The sequence below is a fragment of the Solenopsis invicta genome, chromosome 3 (assembly GCF_016802725.1).
Source record: "Solenopsis invicta isolate M01_SB chromosome 3, UNIL_Sinv_3.0, whole genome shotgun sequence".
Lineage (NCBI taxonomy): Eukaryota > Metazoa > Arthropoda > Insecta > Hymenoptera > Formicidae > Solenopsis > Solenopsis invicta.
In genome coordinates this window covers 22608618-22631422 of record NC_052666.1, presented here as the reverse complement: position 1 = coordinate 22631422, position 22805 = coordinate 22608618, and the positions used below count along the sequence as shown (strand labels likewise).

General features: G+C 34.5%; 1 protein-coding gene across 4 annotated transcripts; it reads right to left on the bottom strand.

The window, feature by feature from the left end:
- Positions 1 to 1744: 1744 nt before the first annotated feature.
- LOC105196712 (orphan steroid hormone receptor 2) lies at positions 1745 to 22194 on the bottom strand. 4 transcript variants are annotated; one of them, XM_039447136.1, is made up of 9 exons: positions 14614 to 14975; positions 7723 to 7857; positions 7108 to 7212; positions 6869 to 7024; positions 6516 to 6780; positions 5803 to 6074; positions 5517 to 5713; positions 5136 to 5413; positions 1745 to 5039 (listed from the first exon to the last, which is right to left on the bottom strand). In XM_039447136.1, the coding sequence occupies exons 2-9, from the start codon at positions 7849 to 7851 to the stop codon at positions 4780 to 4782; spliced, it is 1662 nt and encodes a 553-aa protein (XP_039303070.1). In that variant the 5' UTR covers positions 7852 to 7857; positions 14614 to 14975; the 3' UTR covers positions 1745 to 4779. The 4 variants fall into 4 exon arrangements, with proteins under 4 accessions (XP_039303070.1, XP_011161087.1, XP_025990684.1 ...); XM_039447137.1 differs by having other exon boundaries at positions 4780 to 5039; positions 5803 to 6056; positions 14614 to 14968; XM_011162785.3 differs by lacking the exons at positions 7723 to 7857; positions 14614 to 14975 and adding an exon at positions 21555 to 22194.
- Between the last annotated feature and the right edge of the window lie 611 nt (positions 22195 to 22805).

Sequence of the window (22805 nt, the reverse complement as noted above, 5' to 3'; positions counted from 1 at the left end):
CTTATATAAAATTAGAATGTCTAATTAATTAAATTTTAAAATTATTTTTAATAATTTTAATATATGTAGGTATCATCAAATAAATTTAATATTTTACTTATAAAATTAAATTTATATGAAATAAAAAATCTTACTTTTTATATCAGATATTTTTTTCCATTTATAATTTTATCTTCAATTAATCATTAACTTGAATTTTGTTAAAAAGTAATTACTTACTCAATCTTACTAAAAATTTATTTTGCATTCGTTTTAAAATAATAAAAATGCAAAAGAATAGAGGACGTCACATAAAAATTAAGATAAGTCCAGATTAAAGTTTTATTTTGTAATAATTAGTTAAAAAGTTAAATAATAAACTTAAAAAGTTAATAATTTGTAATATAATGTAAATGATTTAATTTTTAATTTTAACTAGTTATTTTTAATATACATAAACTTTAATTGTTAACTTCAACTTTTTACCCTTTTTTAAGTTAAAAATTTTTAATATTTTGTAGTACCTGAAAATCATTTCTAATAACTTTTGTACTCTGGCAACGTTCATATCACGCTGTAAAATACCAGTTCTCGTCCATTTCAAATGATGTATTATTGTATAACGTCCTGAAATAAACTAATTAAAAAAAAAAAAGAAATACCAATTCTCGTCCGATCACTGAAGTCAAGCAGCGTTGGGCACGGTCAGTACTTGGATGATCGCCTGGGAACACTGTGTAACGTTGTACTCAAATTTTGTTTGCATTTTCATTATTTTAACAAAAAATTTTGTAACTTTTAACTTTTTACCTAGTACTCTACCATGACTTTTAAAAATATTTAAAAACAATTTTGGGTCAAATAAACATAAACAGAGCATATTAAAATTAACTTATCACACATTTTCTACAATAATAATATAATTACATTATTTTTTAGTTGTCTATACGAAAAAGAGAATTCTAATAAGAATTTTATACACTAAGGCATTCATAGTTTTAAATAATTTTCAATTTTTGATTGAAAACGTAATTAATTACAGATTTGTTCATTTCTTTTTTTTTCAATAAAAGAATGAAAATTATTTAAGACTATCGACCTAAGAGTGAAGAACTAATTTTATTTAAAACTTAATTTACATTAAATTATCAAATAACATTTGCATTATTTTGTTAACATGAATAGAATTGTTAATATTTTCTTATTTAGCATATAGAAAAAAAAGATTAAAGAAGACAAAATAATTATATAATTTAAATTTTCTCTAAAAATTCTATCAACTAATTAATTTCCGATTAAGTTAACCGGCTATTAACAAAATGGTATTAGTATTACTTTCATATACGTAAAATAAATTTTCGTGTTACGATTCGAGGCCACAACGAGTTCAAATCCGACATTAGCTCACACAAACATCGTTCGCGGAAGCGCGCTTTCTCTAGAAAGTTTAATCCTTTCGCCAAGCCGCAACTGTCCCAAGACTATTGACTCTTGATGATATTGACGATTTTACCAAATTGTACAAAATTGACACTAAAGATTGTGCTCTTAACGTTGAAATTATAAATATACAAAATATTAATTATTTAATTCCGATATTTTACAGAAAAAAGGAATTGGATAAAGATAGTTTAAATAATGCACATACTTCTGAGACAACTTAAAATATTTCCGCTAACTTATCCGGTGAATAAAACATATTACAATAAATAGTAAATGAATTTTAGATCAAGGAATAAATGTCAAAGTTGCATTTACACACATATCTGTCCTCTAGTAATGTTTATTTAGTATCGTAAATATATGTTATTTCGCGACGCATTTAAATACATGTATGTTTGTTAAGTATGTACATAGCGTTTTCCATGTAGCGAAATTGCGTTGCAACAAATTTTCAGGTATCTCTGATTTTTTAACTATATTCCGTTATACTTAAATAACAATAATTACAAAATTCTTAACGCCCATATAAATATCTTTCTTATGTAGGCACATTCTTACACGTATATACAATTTCTTCTGTAATGTGCACATTCGCGAAATATATCTCAACGTATTGTCTCTTTAAGGATGCATTCCGAAATTTAAATGCTGTTGCGGTAATTCCGTAACTTATATTTGAATAATATACAAGCGTTAACAGCAAAGTGTAAAGCTGAAACGCAAAAAGCACTTAAATCCCGAAGATGATCCAATAATTCGTTTAAACTGTCAAGCTATAACAATTAATCCTGCAATTAAATTCCAGAATCTTATTTATTATTCCAGAACGTTATTTAGAAAAAATATTCGTTACCTTGTCAGCAAATATATCAAAAAATTAAATCCTATCTCTATTACACATTGTTTTAATAATCACAATAATAATATGTTATCATTATTGCGAAATAGTACCTTGTTCAGATAATTTTAATCTTTGACGCTGCGTTACATTTAAATATTGTCTGATTTTTATCAGCCTGTAGTATTAAAGTTTGGAACTGGGAAATTGATTGTTGAAAAATCATTACAACTTAATAAGTTTCAGCAAAAGAAATTTAGTTATTTAATAATAAAAATTAATAGTGATGCTCTTAAAAATTTCTTAAAAATAATTTTTCAAAAATTTATGAAATGATATAAGGCTGCAATGTTTCGATGGTTTGTTAATTGATAAAGATATTAAATATAACTTAAAATTACTAATATTATCTTACGTCTCCAGAACCATTAAAAATATTATATGAAGTACTGCATATATATCTTCTTATAATTACGATATATAATTACAATACGATAATTACAATATATTAACAATACGAAATTTACATTTTCTATTAAGTAACTCATGTACAATTGTTATATGTGTCTTAACTATATTAAGTATTCACGCTTTTCTCTTACAAAAAATATGGTTTTATTGTCCACTCCCAACAAGTAACAAGTAATTTGTGCACATAAACTTTGATTTGTATATCAGAAGCAAAAATATGCTGTAACTTTTCTTTTTTATGTTATAGGAAATCTGAATTACGCATTATCTTATATCAACGTTTCAATTGTAAACAAGTAACAATGAAGTTTTTCTAATTTTAATTTGTATCACGTATTTACGAACGTTTTAAAACAAAATTTGTCATTTCTGCATGTATACATGTAGAATAGACTAAATATTTTCACAACAGACTATTTTCACAACAGACTGTTGATAATAATAATACATCATAAACATATCATATTGCCTTCTACGTTTTGTGTAAGTAATGTGCCGATACAAAACTTTCCTGTGAAATTATATATCACAGATTGGAGAAACCCATTTTCGAGATATTGCATTTTTTTACATGGATATTTAAAAATGCAACAACATAATATTGTTGTATTTTTAATTATAACCGTATGTGTACATATATACTTTTCATAACAAAACAATAATTGCACTCGAAGGTTAAGATAATACATTGCAATCAAGCGGAAAATGTAAATTTTATCGTGGTGCCTTTGTTTGAATTTCTTCAGTTTCGCAGAATTCGTCTGCTTATTGTTGTCTGAGTGTGAATATGATCTCATAAATAAAATGATATAAGTATAAGCTAAACGTGACAATTCTTCCATTGCGCAAAATTTGTTGGAATTGTCTTGGTTTTTGTTTGCATTGATAATAATTATTCTTCTTCTAACTAATAATTCAAAAAAGGCCGCAACAAGCAAATTAAAGGCTACAACAAAGATGCGTATATTTTTAATAAATAAAAAATTTAATATCGTGGAAAAGAATTAATTCTTTTCAAAGATTTTATTATTAAATTTTTTAATTATGAAAAATAAACGCTACCATCCTTATTAATTTGCTCGTTGTGACTTTTTTAATACTTAATAATTGTTTTTACATTGATAAGCTTACATTTTTATTACTAATTTTTTTCTTCAATGTGAAAACTTAGTGTAATTTACTTGTCGATTGTTGAAGTCGATTTTCATCTCATTTCAGTGTGTAAGATTTTGTATTAATACCTGTCAAAAATTATATTCATTAAAGTTAGATGAAAATCGGCGAATGAATTTTAAGTGACTGAAAAAATTCGAAACTGGACAATCTCGTGAAATTTCAAAAGCTGGTTTATATATTTAGATTTGTAGCCAATTGTCAAACAAAAACCCAATCATATTCAAGATCCTTATAACAGCTATAAAACTGATTTTTTTACTGAACGTAAGTTTAATTCCGAAGTGTAAGTTTTCAACATTTTTAACTGTGTGTGTGCAAAACAGAAAAAAATTTAACTATCAACAAGCTGTATGTGTAATAATGTCAATATTCCCTGATTATCATTTCACAAACTGTTCATTTCAATGAACATTATTTAAGCTCTCACTTGAAAGTTATAATTCAACAAAGTGTCAAGTCATATTCTAGGAAAGTTTTGTATGTAAATGTTCCATTTACTATATAATAAATAAAAAATTATTGGACACAAAATCAATATTATAAACAATCAGATGCTGCACTGATAATATACAATACATATCTATGATCTAAACATAAAAGTATGTACATATATCTAGACATAGATATATATGTACAATTATTATTACATAGAAATACTTACATTTATAATCAATTCATATTTATGCGCATTTCATAACTATCTCGTTATACTCTTGTGCAAATATTCGAAAGAAAGGGGGAAATGCAAAAAAATAAAAATTAATTTGACGTTTGAATGAGCGCTTTTGTTGTGCGAAAACGTTTGAGGCATCCAACATTTTTGCATATATCACTCTTTTAGGTCACGAGTTACATCGCAACGATAGTATTCGTCACCCCGCGTGACTCTCCGGTTCGGTTTTGTAATCTTGCATGGTAAGAATATAAGGCACGACGCTAGCCACGCTTACTCGGCCAATGAGACCCGAGAAAAAGAGATCCTCCAAAACTCTAGGGTTAATCGAGCGGAGAGGCGCTAGCCTCAACAGAAGACGAGGTAATCTATCGGAACCTACGCGTTGTTGCAATTCCGTCCACGCCGCTTCTTGCAAAACTTCAACTTTCTTACGCCAAATGCCTGCTAGAACGTTGTCTGGAAAACATAATAAATAGATGTGTCTCACTCCAATATCGTAATAGGCTTCGTAATAAGCAAATAAACTTCTGTTTGCCATTTACATTTCCTTACCGGCGCTAAAAAGCGTTAAAGCTTTAAGATACGCGTATTCGACGGAATCCACTTGCAACTTGTGCAGTGAACTCACACAGTCCTGCAGTCGACATATATGTTCCGTAACGCATTTTACTTTGCCAGCGGTAATTTTTTCTTGTGCGATACTAGCTTGCAAATGATTGATTATCGATGTCAAAATACTGGGAAGCGATAAGGTGTATGCGCATTGTGCCAGACCTAATGTAAACAACTGTCCCCAGGAACTTCGAACTAAAGTAGTTTGAACTTCGGATCTAAAGCATAAAACATTTATTTTAGTTGATGATGTTACGATTTCACTTTAGTATGATAAAAAAGTAAATGTACTATTTGCATAAAATAATACATTACACTTACGGCAAAGCTTGAAATGCCGGAATACCTCGCGCCCAATGTACAGATAAAAATAGTAACCTAGCTGCACTTTCACATATGTAGTGAATAGATAAATACACGGGTGCTGGGCTAGGCGCCCTCAATTCGAACAACGTATTTCGCTCGGAGATTAATTGGCCGGTCCATTCTTCCTCTGGTTCGCTTGAACCGTTAACATTCTGCAAGCAAACATATCGTGATACATTAAAAGTGATACTAGCCACACACACATAGAGATAATACAATGAGATAACAATTCCTGACTTACATCACCAATGATTTTAGCCATGCTATCTGCTAATGCATGGGAAAGGAGTAAACGTTCGCGTGCTAAGGTCAAAGCGTCGCTGAGAGCATCACTATCGCTACTTTGGTCTTCCATGCTGGGGCTCTCGGGTTGCTCCCAAGTTGGCGGTACTTCGGGAACGGATTGTTGCGGTTCTGGTTTTACCCTAGGGCTACGGTTACCAACTTTTGCTGCGGCCGATTCGCCCAATACCGGTTTTCTTTCGTGTTGTACAGCTGCAACACCAGTAAAATCTAAATTTATATATTATTTCCTATAAAGTACTTAAAAAACTCAATAACACAAAAAAAAAGTTGACACAGAACTTTGGGACAAGAGCATAGGAACAATCCACTTGTAACAGATTATAGGTTTAATCCCGATCTTTACTTCATACATGATTTGAGTTGTAAAAATTGATCAAAAAAACTAAAGTACTGAAAAAAATTTCGAAAAACGCGTCCCAATTAAGCCTCATGTGTATCAAGCTACGCATGAGGATTGAGAATTACGAATGAAAGATTACAATTTCACCAATCAAATAGTTTTAATTTTAATCCGTTGATTTTAGATTTTTATTATAATTAATTAAATTCTAATATCCAATTTGTAATCTTTAATGCGTAATCTGATCTAAGTTTTTAGAAATGAATATTTAAAAAAAAAGAGCACAAAAATGAATAAATTTCACTTACAATCACTTCTCATGCCCATCGCCAAGCATTTCTGAAGTCTACAATACTGACAACGATTTCTGTGATGTTTGGTAACTTCACAACTTTTGCTTCCTCTACATTGATAGCCCAGCTGCTTGCGAATGCTGCGCTTAAAAAAACCCTTGCAACCTTCGCAGCTGATTGCTCCGTAGTGCCTACCACTAGCTCTATCACCACAGACTACACAAAGTTCTAAGGACAATCCTAAGCCTAACGAACCGCGAACGTCCCTCGCTAATTTCACCTGTAAAAAAAATCAAAATATCCTCGAATTAATGGAAATGAACACATAAGAAAGCTCACTGAGATGTAAAATATTAATAAATATTTACTTCAACGTCAACGTTAGTCAAATGCTCCATGCCAGAGTGCAAGTGAACCATTCCAGGGTGATGACCGAGATTGCGAAAGTCTCTCCCTATCTTGTGATCCATCTTATCATCATGCATACTATCAACGTGATTATTTTGATCCCTATCCACGTCTCTCTGCAAAGACAAATTTAACGCTTTATTAAACAAATCAATATTACACGCACACAAGATTGTAAGCTCTGGATTAATGTATTTACCATAGCTGGGTGATGCCCTAAATTATGAAAATTCCTTCCTAATTTCTCGGGCTTGTCGTCGTGTAAGTTTTCAACGTGATCAGCCGGATCGATGTCCATGTCTCTCTGTAACAAGACAACAATTTCAAAGCTGACATTTTATCAAATATAGAGAAATTATTCCCTCTACTTTCATTAATTTAATGAATCATTTCTGCAAGATAATAATAAAAATTAACAATTGACTATTACAGAAGTAATTTGAAAAAGATTAATATCGTTTCTTAATTATCTCTAGAATAATTACAAATTCCTCGATCATTCTCTCTACTTTCATTAATTTAACCAACCATTGCTGTAATAAAGATAATAATAAAAGAGTTAACAATTGGCGTTTATAGGCGAATTATTGGTTACTATGAAAGTAATTTGAAAATCATTAATATCGTTTCTCAATTATCTCCAGAATAATTATTAATTCCTCAATAAACGCCTTTCGACATTTACTTATAAAGTTGACAAAAATAATCGTAAAGAGATAATTAACAAACATTTATTTCCATGATTTTTCGATAAATGCCGATTGTTATTTCCTCGCGAGTAATGGAGGTAGAAATTTTATGACAAGCAATGAACCTCTGCATCGGCATCCGGCGTACGATCGCGATGGTGGGAGAGGCTGCGGAAAGCCATTCCAACTTTGCAGTCCGGCTCCTTCTCGCTCAGATTATCGTGATCGCGTTGCTCCCTATGGTCCCTGTCCATTTCTCTCTGCAAAACGGATCGGCGCCTCCGTTAGACGAGAGCGCGTAGAACGCGTATCTCTCAGGTGCGAGATATTTCCGCGCTGATCGCGCAATAATACGCGGCGCGTTACCGTTCCGAGAGAGCGCTATTACGAGCCGAGAGAACCCGCGCGAAGCACAGAACCACGGGGCTCTCCTTTTCGATGCGTGTTAAACCAGTATTAATGATTTTTAGCCGGATATTGCGATCCTCTCAAATCGCCGGGCTTCACAAGCGTGATTCGAACGTTCGGTGAAACGCGTGCACATAACGTGCACATTGTAAGCAGCGCGTTACAGCCGCGTCGAATCAAGGAACTCGAAAATTCAATGCCGCGAAAGAAGTCGACGGTCCTCGCGAAACGCGAGCTTATCCCGCAGAATCTTTGAACACCACTTTTTCGCCGAGACTCGATTACACTGAGAGAAATATTTAATGGAATAAACCAAACGTTTAAATAGCGATCAAATAAATTTTACAGCTATAATTACTAAATATATTGTTATTATGACCAAATAATCTGTAGTTTTAACCAAACAATTGTTTTTATAAAACTTGTAACCAAATGGGTTTGTTAAATGTAACCAAGTTTTTAGTAGAAAATAACTAATATTTTTAGTACCAGAAACTAAAAATTTTGACGACATTTCTCTCAGTGTACACGGAGAGAAAAAATATCACAAAAAAATTGTGTAAATAAAATGAAGAAATTATTTTCAATCAGATAATTTTTCTTGCAATTTAGAAAATATTTATTATTAGACTATTTTTATATTCTAAAACAATTTTATTATTAGCTTATTTGTAAAATAATTATTTAAATGTAAAAATACAAAATTATATGCTTGAGATAATATGTCTATATTTATTTAAAAGTACTTAAATATTTTTACTTAAACTGAACAACCAAATGCTTGCATAAAAGTATATATGGTTTTAAGAAAATATATTCTTTTATTTAAAAAAAAATGTATCTCTGTGTAGAATAAACCGCGATTGGAATAAAACACAAGAGCGAGCGATTCCAAGAACGAAATTCTATCAAACTTATGCCACTTTAATTTCATCGTTAAAGATTCAAGTGAATTTTAGATAAGATATGCGCGATTTACGTGGCCAAGTTGGTGTCACGCGTTGTCGCACTCGCGGGAAAGCGCGCCGTGCCGTCCCGGCGATCGATACCGATCCCTCGCTCTCCTCACGATCGCATCCCGCGCTCCGCGAGAGACGAGAGGAGCGGACGATTGCGCGATCCAAAGTGTTCGAAGAACTAAGCGCAGGGGCGCGGGATAAAAATGTAAACTGGAGCATTTGCCGGGCCGTCCCCACCTGCCGGGGAGAGAAACCTCCTCGTCGCCTCCCGGCCCCGCAGCCCGCCCGACCGCCCGCCCTTTCTGCCGACCCCCCTACGGCGCCGTTTTGAGAGGTGAAAGAGATGGTCCCGAGTTCTTCGGTTCGTAGGTTGCTACGCGGTTAGGTAGGTAGAGGTGCATGCCGATGCCCGGCTACGTCGCGCTACGCTGCACCGCACCACCGCCGACCGACCGCCGCTGTCATATAGAAGCGAGTGGTCCATTTTCACACATCCGCGCACGATCCTCGCCGCTCCGATTTCTATGCGATTTTGCACGCGATTTTACTTCGGACGCGACGCGACGGAGATCTCGAGACATCACGCGCTTTATTCTCGCGCGAATTTCCTCTCCTAATATCCTTTGATATTTGATTTGCGAGGAAAAAAACAATTTTGATAAAGTATTTAAAAATTTAACCAGAACAGATCTGAAAATAATTTTGTGGGACTATCAAAATAATTATGTAGGACGTTCAAGAGTGATGAGTAACGCTGCAAAGTTTGACATTTCTAACAGCCGGCTTGAGCGTCCTACATAATTATTTTGATAGTCCAACAAAATTATTCTCAGATCTATTAGGTTGACAAAAAGGTCATGTTCTTCTTCTATGTAAATGAAAGGCATTTTTTCATACAAAGCAAAAGCTTTCGTTTACATAGAAAACAAAACGACATGACTTTTTTGCCTACCTAATATGTTCAACAAACTTTTATCTAAAATATTTAAAAATTTAGCCGGATACAAATCTAAAAATAATTTCATTAGACCATCAAAGTAATTATGTAGAATGTTCAAGCTGGTTACTAGTATGTCAAAACGTCTTGCAACAATATTAAAATAATTATGATTGAACTCATAACATAATTATTTTAATGGTCCAGCAAAATTATTTTCAGATCCATGTATTCAGCTTAATTTTTAGATATTTCAGCAAAACCATTTTTTCCACGTAAGCTTGATCTCTTACATATACATATGTTATGTATATTTTATAAATTTTCCGAAAGTAGATTAATATGATCAGTTATAATACAAATAATTTTGAAAGAAATATCTAAAAATTTAGTTAGATACAAATATAAAAATAATTATGTTGGACGAAAGAATATGGTTGATCTAAAAGTTTAACTAGAAATACAAATTTAAAAATAATTATGTAGGAGTTGGTATAATAAAAAAAAGATTTTTTTATTATATCATTAAATTATGTTGAACGTTAAAACTGGTTTCTGGAATGTCACAATTTTTTGCAGGTTACGTTCAAACATGTTGAAAAATGCTGCAAAAATGTTGATATTCTAGCAATCAGTTTTAGTGCCAAATATAATTTAATAGTGCAATAAAATAATTGTTTTTAGATCTATATCTAGTTAAATTTTTAGATACTTTTACAAAATCGTTTTTTCTTTGCAAGCATGATGATTATATTACAAAAAGTTTTGACATTCCTGCAAGCACAGCTTGGTCCAATATAATTATTTTGATAGCTTAATGTAATTATTTTTAGATGTGTCTAGCCAAATTTTTAGACAGTTTAACGGTTTAATAGACGGTTTTAACAAAACCATTCTTCTCGTGCATTTATAACGATACATGTATCATCATTTATAATTGTAAATTATACTAAATTATAATTGTAAGTTTTATCACAGAAAAAAAGAATATTTTTAATTTTAAAACATTTTTAATTTGAGAATATCTTTATTTTCAAAATATTAATATTTTAAAATTTAAATATTAAAATAAGGTTATAACATTAAATTTGCTTACTTAAAGAATTTTGTATATCAAGAATTTTATCAAAAAAAAAAAATATTTATTCAATAATTTCATGAACTAAGAAGAAAAAAATATCGGATAGAAAATAATATCTTTAAATCAAGAGTTAATTTTTAATATTATTGACATTTTTAATATTATCGAAACAATTCATATTGTGCTCTTTAGATGATTATTATAATATTGAAATAAAAATATAATATTTTACTGAAATTTTTAATTTTATGTTAAAGTTGTCCTATTTTATTAATCAAATGCGAATTTTTTAACGAGTTATTTTTCTTATTACATTTACAGACTTAAAAGTCCTTTTTCACAAAAAAATCATTAATGTAACTTTATGTCAAGAACAAAAAAAAATTTCGAAATTTTAATCTTTACTTATTCTTAGTTCAACAAGCCTATGTGTGCGTAGCTGACAATGTGTATCAATATTGGCTTCAAAAATTTTTTTCAATCTGTATAAAACTGAAATGGTTTAAGGCATGGGTTACATGAAGAAACAACGTTGAATTTTTAGAGGGGAATTCCTATACGATCAATAATACTGATTAATAATATTGAATTAGTAATTCTGACAGAGTTAATATTTTTGCAAGCTAAGATTATTTCTATAATTATGTTATTAGTGATTGTGGAATTATACTAATGAAGATACCGACGCATCCTCTTCACACACTCACAATCCGTATTACTGTCACTATCCGTATCACACAGCAATACTGAAATCAAATCAAAAAGTCCGGATCACCATCCATCCATCAATATTAACCACGCATAATCAATAATATCGTTCACGTGCCAGACCCGTACTGGGTTGTAACACTATCAACGCTATTATTAACCTATAGAATCCGTATTAAAATTAAGCTTGAAAATCTAATAATGAAGGATAAGAGAATGCTTGAAAATTCGCGTTTACATGCGTGCGATATTGACGCAGTAATACGTAGTGACGTATTGTTTCATAAATCGTATGCATGCATTGTAAATCGTATGCGTGCATTGCAAGTTGTTCAGGTGATAAGACTGACGACTTTAGCATTCCCTAAAAAATTATCAAAATCATTAAAGACAATTCACTGCCAAATTTGTTAAAGATAATTCAATTATATATAAGCAACATCATCAAATAACCATATATAATAATTTTTGCTTAAATATGAAACAACGTTAAATAAAATATATTGGTTTCAATTCGATACTAATTTTTCTATATACAATTCATCTGGATATAAAATATCCTGTTTTATCAGTCATTATTTAATTATCAAAATGTTCTAAATTTCTCGTTTATTTATATTTCACGGATTTCAAAATATTCCTTGTTCTCCGGCTATCTCGTCGCTGCTCGCGATACACCATACTTAATCTGTGGAATTTCGAAGGCGCGAGACACCTGAGATACCCGCAATTCTTGTCAGCAGAGAATTCACTCTGTTACTTGAAAGAAAAAAAAAACAGCGCCATCGTTATCGGGACATTAACGGCGATTGGTATTTTCGCACGTACGTCGCGCAATAATCGTCGCTATATTCGTCCGTCAAACGTGAAGATCCAGCGACAACCGCTTCTCGTTCCCCGAATCGGAGCATCGATTCGTCGCGCAGCGCTGATAAGGGCGAGCCGAACGAATGTTGATAAGCGTTCGCGGCCGATTACGAACTGCTCGGGACGCGGAAGGCCAAACGCGACGGGGAGGAAGAGCCGAGGCTCTCTGCGTGAAAATGCGGGCAGCGACCGTGCCCGAACGAAAGGTCAGCGCGCGATTAAAAGTGTACCGAGTGGGCGAAGCTTACTCTTTTAACAGAAAATAAATGGTTAAAAAAAAACTGTATTTTATCAAGCTATTTTTGTAATTAAATTGCACAACGAGAAAAAAATATATTAAAAAAAAAAATTATGTTCTTTAATCCGATACGTTCAACTAAAGATTGTGTTGCTTCAATTAATTTTTGATTAAAAAATTTTAATGGTTAACATAAATGAGCTGTACCTTTATTGTGCGACTAATTAATTGTTGAATCAATTCGATGTTTAGTTGATCATATTATTGGATTAAATATTTTAGTTTCTCGACAAATTTTTTTTCTCAGTGTATAGTTTCTAAATAAGCAGTATTTACATTAATGTGTGCATCTTATTGAATAATAGATTAGAGTCAAATTTGATTTATAAATTTTGATAGAGGTTTCCTTCACTTTAAATTTTGGTCGCATTGTAATTTGAACCATTTTATTTTATTCGTTTCTATCATCACCACTGCTCCATATCACTCATTTGCTTGACATTGCTTAAAACAATGACATAACTCTGAGGTTTTCCAAAATATGAATTTGACCGTTTTGAATCACTAAAATATTAAATCGTGAAAATATTATTTTTAAATACGATTTTGGTGTAATAATGAAATAAATGGATCATTAGTTTTTTATTCAATGTATAGAATTCTCATCTATGACAAAAATAAACCATTAAAAACAATTAATCCTTCTTGATTACTGTTCAAAATTTTCTTTTCTCGTTTCTTTTTTTAATTTAACAAGATCAATTACGTAATTCTACTAGTAATAAAAACTCCAAATATCCGTTTTTTTCTTGCGCTTTAAAAAATTAAAAAATATCAATTGTTGAGCTATGTCATTGTTCTAACAAATGAATCAATACGTCGTTAATTTAACTAAAATAATGGAATTAAATAATTTAACTCAAGAAATATTATATTAATGCATATAAAATATAAATAATCTACATTACCCGTGTACAAGCTTAACTATGTAAACTGTTTTACGTGTCATTTACGTAAACAATAATCATGGATCATAGAAGATTCAGATTATATTATAAATAGTGAGTTATATTCTATTCTTTTACTTTTAATATTATATATTATTATTTTATCAATACTACAGTCAGATATATATATATATATGTATATATATATATATATATAAACAAGTTTATAACTTAATTTTTTTTTATGTATAATTAAATTTATAATTGCCACTCTTTCGCATTCCGGTATTATCCATGAATTTTACACTTGAACTAAAACTATGTGAAAAAGGTTCGTGTAAACAATACTTAGATAATCGATGTAATCTTGAAATTTACGGCTTATCGCTGCTCTAAATCTCCTCTTTGACCGCCCCATTCGCGCTCTAAATTCACGCCTCATGTCCGAAGTCCCCGAAGAACGAAGAACCCGCGGGATCGGAAGGCCGTTGCCGTCCGGCGCGCCGGACGTGGAAACGTCACCTGGACGGATCCCGAGGAGCGCGATCCGCTTCTAAATATTGCTCGGCCAACGCTCGACGAACATAAGGCGCGTAGACGTTCTGCCGACGACGACGACGACGACGACGACGACGACGACGACGCTTCGACGACGCGCGGTTGGTGCACGGCACGGCGCGGTACGAGGTCAAACTGGTAACGCTCGGCTCTCCTCCGCTCGCTTCCGTTCAAGAAGTCGAATCAAAAGCTCTCTCGGGAGAGGCCGGACCGCACGCATCGAGACTCACTTTCGATTCCGCTCCAGAGAGTCCGAACTCCGAGAGTGCGCGCTTGCGCGCAAAGTTCGAGGACGGAATACACGGTACGCTACCTGTTGTGTGTCAGGTCGCCCGCCTGCTCGCTCGCTCGCTCGCTCGCTCGATCGCTCGATCGGTTAATCCCTCCGCTGTCCACTGCTGTATATCGGCGAAATGCCGAACGCGGAGGCTATACGCAGAGAATATAATGTAGCCTGGTACCGGACGGACGGACGAACAGACGAACGGACAAACGAACGAACGCACACTCACTCACTCAACTCACTCACCCGTTCGCCCGTGGCAACGACGCGCCGATCGCGACGCGTCCACGCCGGAGCGTCGTCGCGTTCTCGCTCGTCGTCGGTTCACGCGAAGAACCGCGTTACCGCGCGCCGCCGCCGCCGCCGCACTGCTTCTCTCGTAGCAACCTTGCGCGCAGGTGAACGCAAGCCGGCCGCCGTTCCGTCGGTCGCGAGCGAGCGAGCGAGCGAGCGTGTCGGTCGGCGAGAGAGCGAGAGAGCGAGCGAGCGAACGCGCGCGCAGGTTGGCAGGTCACTCTCTTGTGTACCGGGCCGGGACACGCCGGCCAGGTGCATTCTCGCGTCCCGCTTGCCTGCTTTCCTCTCTATACGCCCGAGCAAACGAGCGCGCGCGCGCGCGGCGAGGCTGCGATCGCGGCGGGGAATGTTGTGTTACGTCACGCGGCCAACACGCCCGCGATATGCAACCGCGCGACCCTGCCGCTCCCGAAAAGGAAAGAGGAGAGAGAGAAAGAAAAAGCAAGACGAATCCCTCGCGCGATAACGGCAAAACACGAGATTTCGTATCTCGCGCAAATTACGCACGCCGCCAGGGTTGTAAATAGACGCGAGAGGGTTCAGGGGGTTTGTTAACGGCAAAGGGGATATCATGTTCTCCTTTCGTGGATAGGTCGTGTATCTCCCCAAAGTGCGGATATATATCGTCCGCTGACGTCAAACGTGACCTCAGTGCGGTCAATTGAGAAAGGTTAAAAGGACAAGTGTCCAATGGGTATTCTAAAAAGTTATGTACAAAACCTGAGATCGCAATAAAAGATAATGAAGGTACGGTTCGTAGGCGGATTGCGTAGGGAAGAGAAAAAAAGGAAGAAACGAAAAACATCCGGGATGACGATAGAGGGGAAAATTTTATTACGAAATGTAAGAAAACTAGTTGTATACTGTTAAATATTAAAGGATCAAATTTAAATAAAAATTTCTTGAGTTAAATAACACTTTTGATTACTTTTAACTTCCATGATGTGTGTGTGTGTGTGTGTGTGTGTTTTTATTATTTTAATACAAATGTGGTAAGAAAACAACAATTACAAGCTGACCAATCTATTTCTTTAGTTGAATTGCTTAATTTCAAAGTAATCAAGTAATGTTTGTATTAAACGTATGCACCTAATAAATGACAGAGTAAGTCAATATATTTTTTTAACTAAATTAAGCTAATGTTTTATAAAATTAAAAGTTACATAAACAAAAAACTGACTAGTTAAATTAAGTTAAATTAAAAGTTAATTTGAAAAGCATTATTCATATTAAATTTAAAATTCGTATATACATAATTTTCAGGTCACTGAATAACTTAACTTTTTAAACAGCCGACATTTTTTTTTTTTTTTAGTTAAAATGTCAACTTTAAGAGATGAAAGTATTTTTCCTTAGCCATTTTTGTTTCAAAGTTATGAATTTTTATATAAGAACGTGTATTTCTCTAATTTTGGCGGCTGTAACTAATTACAACATTTATATACAATTTTCTTTTTAATTAACAACCATATCAAATACTTGCAGTTGTTAGAACATATATTTAAGAATTTTTTATATTTGTAAAAGTAATAAAAATTAACGAGTGGAAGTAGTGACGACAAAGAAATGATTCAAAATTCAAACCGAATGCAATTCGACATTACGTGTTTAACAATGCACAACAGGAGATGTAACAAAGATGTAACGAGAGAGCGAAAGGGTACATAGAGCGGAGAAGAATGAAACGAGAAAAAACAAATGTAAAAAAAAATTAACATTTCTAGGCGCGGAATGAATGTAGCGGCCGCGGCCACGAGGTCGAGGCAGCGCCGCGCGAGTTTTCGGGGCCGCGGCTTTTCTATATGCGAGAGAACGGCGATATACTCCGCCGGCTCCGTTTATCCCTGCCTCTCCCTCCCTGCCTTCTTGCTGGTGAACGTCGTCGGGTTATGTCATGTAACGCGCGTCCACGCTATGTCATGTAACGCGCGTCCACGCGATGACTTATCGGCCGACGTCGTCGAGGTCGCCGCGAATAGGTCGGATCACGCGGTGCACACGGCCACATACGCGCGGAACTTTTTGCGCGCGTGTTTCTCTCTCTCTCTCTGTGCCACTGTATCACTGTCGACGCTAGCTAGACACCGAATGACACGTTCTGCTCGAAACTTTAAAATCCCGACGGAATGTGTCTCGGAATCGATTTCATGTCGATCCTTTCACTTAGGATTTTGTAAACGGAGACGTATCCACTCTCCGTTCTCTCTTGGGCTACCACTTATACAGGATGAACTCTAAGGATTCTAAAAGATTTTAGAACATCTCATACGTTAAGACAAAAACGTTGCATGCCCGAAACTGGATTAGTTTCGAAGTTACAGAATGTCAGAGTTGAAGGAAATATTTCGTTTCCCAAAATGTCAAAATCACTCGGGTATCAACCAAGTGACCTTTTCTATGCTAATTATTCAATTTATCATCAAAAAGTTCAATCTTAAAAAAATTAGTGATGCGATTTTTTCATAAATAAATACCTGGTTATCCTTGGATCCGTCACTAACTGAATAAAACAAATTTATTTATGGTTTCAAAAGATGGAGCCAATAATTCTTAGGCTCAAAACATACAAAGTTTCATCAAAACCGTTAAATATTAAAGAATGTAAATCCATTCTTTGAGTTAAATGACATTTTGTTATTTTTATCTTCTATGTGTGTCGAAATTTATTATTTTCACACAAAATATGTAGTTAAAGAAACAATTTCATCTGATCAACCTTTTTCTGTGGTTATATTGCTTAGTTTCTAAGTACTGTTCGTATTAACATATGTGCATAAAATTTAACATTTCTATAGTTAACTTGTTTAATAAATTTCGTGTTCTAGTTAAATTGATGACATATTAAGTAGGAGCAATGACGACTTATAAGAATGATTAAAAATAACTCAAATTGAATAGAATTCGACACTACGAATTTAACAGTAAATGATTCGAGTGATTTAAATGTGTTTAAATTTTTGTTTTAATTAAAAGAAACAAAAATTTTCCTTCAACTCTGACACCCTGTATTTTTGAAACTGAGTCGTTTCAAGACATTAAGTTTTGTCGTCTTGAATTAACGTGAGGAATCACCCCTTGAAATCTTTTAGAATACTTAAGGACCACCCTGTATACGCGCTCGCGCGTTTTTTTTTCTTTGCACACATAAGCAATCTGTTTACCTTGTGTACGCGACGAGCCCGCGCCGATGATCTCAGGTGTACGTTTCGTCTTTGCGCGTTTCGTCTTTGCGATATCCTTCGCATTGTCCTGTGCACACGCGCGACGATCGACTAGGGACGTATGAAAAAAAACGGCATTTCCGCCGCGCGCCTGTGTTTACGCTCTTATCAATGGATAGTTCGCAGATATCCGACAAATGCATTTTAATCGCAACGGGTCTTCCCGGAAATTCCACGATCGTTCGTTTCGGTCATCGGGCGTTAATCGGTTCCGTCTCAATCGTAATCTTCCATGACGATTCCAACTATTAAATAAATCCAGAGTACCGCGGGTATCTTTTCCGATGTGCATTGAGAAAAAAATAGTTGTTAACTTGACAAAATGTTTTAACTTGATTGAATTTTCTCAGTTCAAATATTTATATATTTGAACAATATTTATATATTTATACAACTGCTTAAACTGAAGTTCAAGTATTTTATATATTTATGTCAAATACATAAATAGTTAAACCGAAACAATTTAATCGCATGGAAAAATTTAGTTAATCAAGTTAATAGCTTTTCTTGTGTATCTTTCAGGAAAGATGATTGCCATAATTCAATTCCTCAAACTTTTGATTATCACCCATCACATGGTTTATCTCTAATGTCCATTTCTGTCATATGATCGTTTTAATAGTATTAAAAGATTATAATTCTTGGTTTGAAAATATTGTTATTTTTTAACCGCTATTTTTTGCTCAATTCATGAAAATTATTATTGAATAATTATTTTTCTTGATGAAATTATACAAAATTTCTTCGTGTAAGTAAATTATGTCTGTTTGACGCTATTATTTCATTTCAGCATTTACATTCCGAAAGAAAAATATTCTCTAAATGAGATTTTCTTTGTATAGAAAAAGGTAATAAAAAGTAAATTAAAAGAGATTAAAATTAATCCATATTGACAGAAATAAAAGATGATTTCATCAAACTCCAGTTAACTTAATTGTCTTCCATTAAAATCTAATTAATTAACCAGTAATTAGCTTATTAAAGCAATGTCCATATTATTTCGTTAATGTGATCAAGATGACTAATTTCTCGCTGTTTGAAATCGCGTGAAAAAAAAAGAGATTCGGGACAACGAATTGTCTTCACCTCGAGCGATTCTGCCAATCGAATTAATCGGTCGATTAAGTTAATTGGAATTTGATCAAAGTCACTCCAAGGGGACTATGTTTCTCGGCTCATGTTCATTTATTTACATACAACTAATTAATTACATACAACTTATCCATTTTTCCAAGAAATAGGAAAAAAAGATAAAAATAAGTTAAATTGAGATCAAAGTTAATTTATAATATTACATCGATAGCAGTGGACATTACGGTTCAAAGATCAATGATCCTGAAATACGCGGAATTTTACCAGACCAAAATCGGCTAGGATGTCACACATTGACTCTAATCTTTGAAACTGGAAAAAGTTAAAAAGAATCCTTCAGTGAAAAAAGATTTTATAATACAGATAATAATCAATCTTGAGTGATTAGTTACTAAAACCTTTTGGTAAAATAATTTCAAGAAAATATTCAATTAATATAACCAAAACCAACTAAACATTAATTGTACTTTTTTAATTATTTCCAAACGATTTGTTATTCTGTTTGGTGATATTTATTAAATATTGCATCAATATAGTAAACAAAATGTAGTAACAAGATTTAGTAGCTACCCGAGCAACAAAATTGAATTCAAGATACGTTTAATAAACGTTAAAGATCCATTTTAAACGTAAATGGTGAATAAACGTTTTTTAAATTATTTTAATAAACGTTTTAATAAATGTTATAAAAACATTTATTACGATCTCATAATTATTAAAAATTTTTTTCACTAATTTAATTTACCATTTTTATACGAGATATTTCAATGGTTTTAAAGTACAAAATAGAGAATTTAATAAACGTTTTTATACGTCATGAAAACATACCGACTAAACAATTTTCAAACGTTTATCGTTTATTAAACGATAAACGTAAGTGATCTGCATGAGAATTACCAAACTTTTTTTTTACAGTGTAAGTTAAATCAAGATCAAAGTTACTCTACATTAATAGACATATGCCCATTTCTACCATAATGTAGATTACCTTTGATCTCAGTTTAACTTATTCTTTATCTTTTTCTAATTCTTAAAACTAAAAATAATAATATTAGGCATTACAGGCAATAGATACATTTATACTATTTAAGCATCAAATGATCCTAAAACACGGAATTTTGCCGAGTCAAAATTTTGGCCGGATCGCGGGTCGACTCGGCGCTTTCGAGCGGTCATCTCAGGAGTGCTTTCTTTGGCGATTCTCGGAATCACCGACCCACATACATATACGACGAGGAGAACAGTCTCGCCCGTGAGTAATTACGTTTGTACAACGGTACGGTCTGCGCGGCAGGTAAAGGTCGCCCGTGGGTCCGAAGGTCGCGCTGCGCAGCCTCTTTATCCGCCGCCCGCCTACCGCGAAACGGCACACGGATCATCCGCCGTCCTCGCCCCGCCCATAGGCAACGTATATCATAGCGCGAATCGCGATTATTTTTCCCGAAGAGGCTCCCGGACCCGCGTATGTACGCATCGCGCGTCCGAAAATAAAGTCGCGCGCGCGGTGACACGTGCCACGAGCGAGAACGACCGCGCAGCTTTGTTCTGGCGCGGTCGCGCCCCGCGCTACACTCCGAGTGCTTGCCCAACTATACTCTTGAATATGTATTTTCGAATGCGGACACACGCGCGCATTCCGCGAAGGTGTATCTCTTGCTGACTCTTGAATATGCATTAACGATTGAATTGAAATGTCAGCGGCGATGGTGAGAATAGACGATGCCTTTCTCTCTCTCTCTCTCTTCCTCTCCCTCGAGAGAATCCTTCGGTCTTTCGAGTTCTCCCGATCGAAAACCGCGTCCACGAGAATTCGTCAATAAACCTGGAGATTTCTTCGTGACGAACAAAACCGGACGCGTTACGTCACCGAGAGAGGAGCCTTCGAGCGTTCGCGAGATCTATCTAAACGAGCCTTGCTCCGTCTCGTGCATTCCTTCCATTTCGTTGGAGCGTGGAATTTCGCGTCGTCAAACACTAAAGCGCCCGTCCGGACGTAACGCGGAGGCGAAGCGCAGCCCACGATGACACCACGATGAACATGTACGAAAGGATCAGAAACGTCCTGCCAAACGTTTTACCGTCGCGTTGTCAAACCCACCCGTTCGCGCTTCGCCGACCCGGAATTCATCGTGCTAGATTTGGTCACTCGACGCGAGATAGAGAGAAAAAGAGAGAAAGAGAGACGAGAAGGAAACGAACGTCACGTTTCGAGAGGAAGTCTTCGATGCGATGGGGCGTTTCACGCGAACGTGATCGCAAGTTCTATGTGAGTCGAGGGCGAGCCTCGAGAACGAGAGAGAGAGAGAGATAGCGACAGAATGAGAGCGAGAAAGAGAGAAGAGGATAGGAACCGCGACTCACCTTCGCGGCTAGCAGCGGCGATAACTGATCCGTGCCGACGCGCGATCGGGACCAGCAGGACCAGCGGGCTGGCTACCAGGCTTCGTTCACGGGTTAGAGTTCATAACCTCTTCTAACCTTTACCTTTTCGCCGTCCCTCCTATCCTCCCCCTACCTTACCACCCTCCCACCTTCTTTCCATACGCACGTCCCGACATCTCACGTCACCCGCTGTGTCATCGAGAGCGCGGCGCGTACTTTCCCCGGATACGCGAACGTCGCGCCGCGATGGACTACGACGCGAGTTATCAGCGAGCGACGCCATGTTGGCAAATGACGTCATCCGCAGGCGGGAAATTCGATTCGAAGAGCGGAAAATACGCGCGGTCGGACTGGTCTCCTTGCGCGATTAACGCTATAAATTCTATCTACAATTTTTTTATACCCTAGAAACAGTTTGACTAACGCGCACTAAAAAAACTAATATAAATCTGTATTTCGCAAAATTATATATAACTAAAAATGGTGGTTGCGATATAAAAGATAATGTAATTGTTATAAAATTGCACGTTACAATAATTAATTACGCACAATACCAAATGTAAAATAAATAATAAATCACGGTACGATATAATACATTTTACTGCGATGTTTTAGAAAGAGTACAATCGTGACGTATAATTTTGTAAATTGCATATCTCTACAAGTCTGTTTGATTTGAATTTATTATATCATTTGAGTCAATACGATCAAAAAATGAAAAAATTTTTTTAATTTAACAGAAAAAAGATCTTATCTGTATTAACAGACAAAATAAACAAAATTCAAAAAAATGTTTAAATAAAATATGTGTAAGACATGTTTCGAATCAAATAAACTCAAACAAAGCATCAAAACATAATAGAACATACGTATGATTTGTTTTGTAACACTATATTTATCAATAATTTTATGTATAGAGTAATAAATAAAGTGATTAATGCAAACAAAATATATAATTGTTTTCAATTATGTAAAATAATTATTTATAAAATAATGGTTTGAGGACTGCAAATTATAAGAAATGTTTCCTTAGTTGCAGTCATAAGCTTCCCTTGTTATACACACAGAAATAAATTTAGAATTACTGTATGTATACAAAACAAAAATTTTTTCATTATTTTTTAAATAAAAACTTATGTAATGTTTTTCGATATATTTCAACTTAATATGTAATATGTAATATGTAACGTATATACATTTATCATTCTGAAACTGACCAAAATTTACAAG

Bases quoted from the DNA above. Each gene is read 5' to 3' on its own strand.
- LOC105196712 (XM_039447136.1), bottom strand. From the start codon at position 7,851: ATGGACAGGGACCATAGGGAGCAACGCGATCACGATAATCTGAGCGAG. The intron at 5,714-5,802 runs GTAAGTCAGGAA...GTTTGCTTGCAG, and splicing joins TGGCTAAAATCATTGGTGAT to AATGTTAACGGTTCAAGCGA. The intron at 5,414-5,516 runs GTAAGTGTAATG...TTTATGCTTTAG, and splicing joins CCGGCATTTCAAGCTTTGCC to ATCCGAAGTTCAAACTACTT.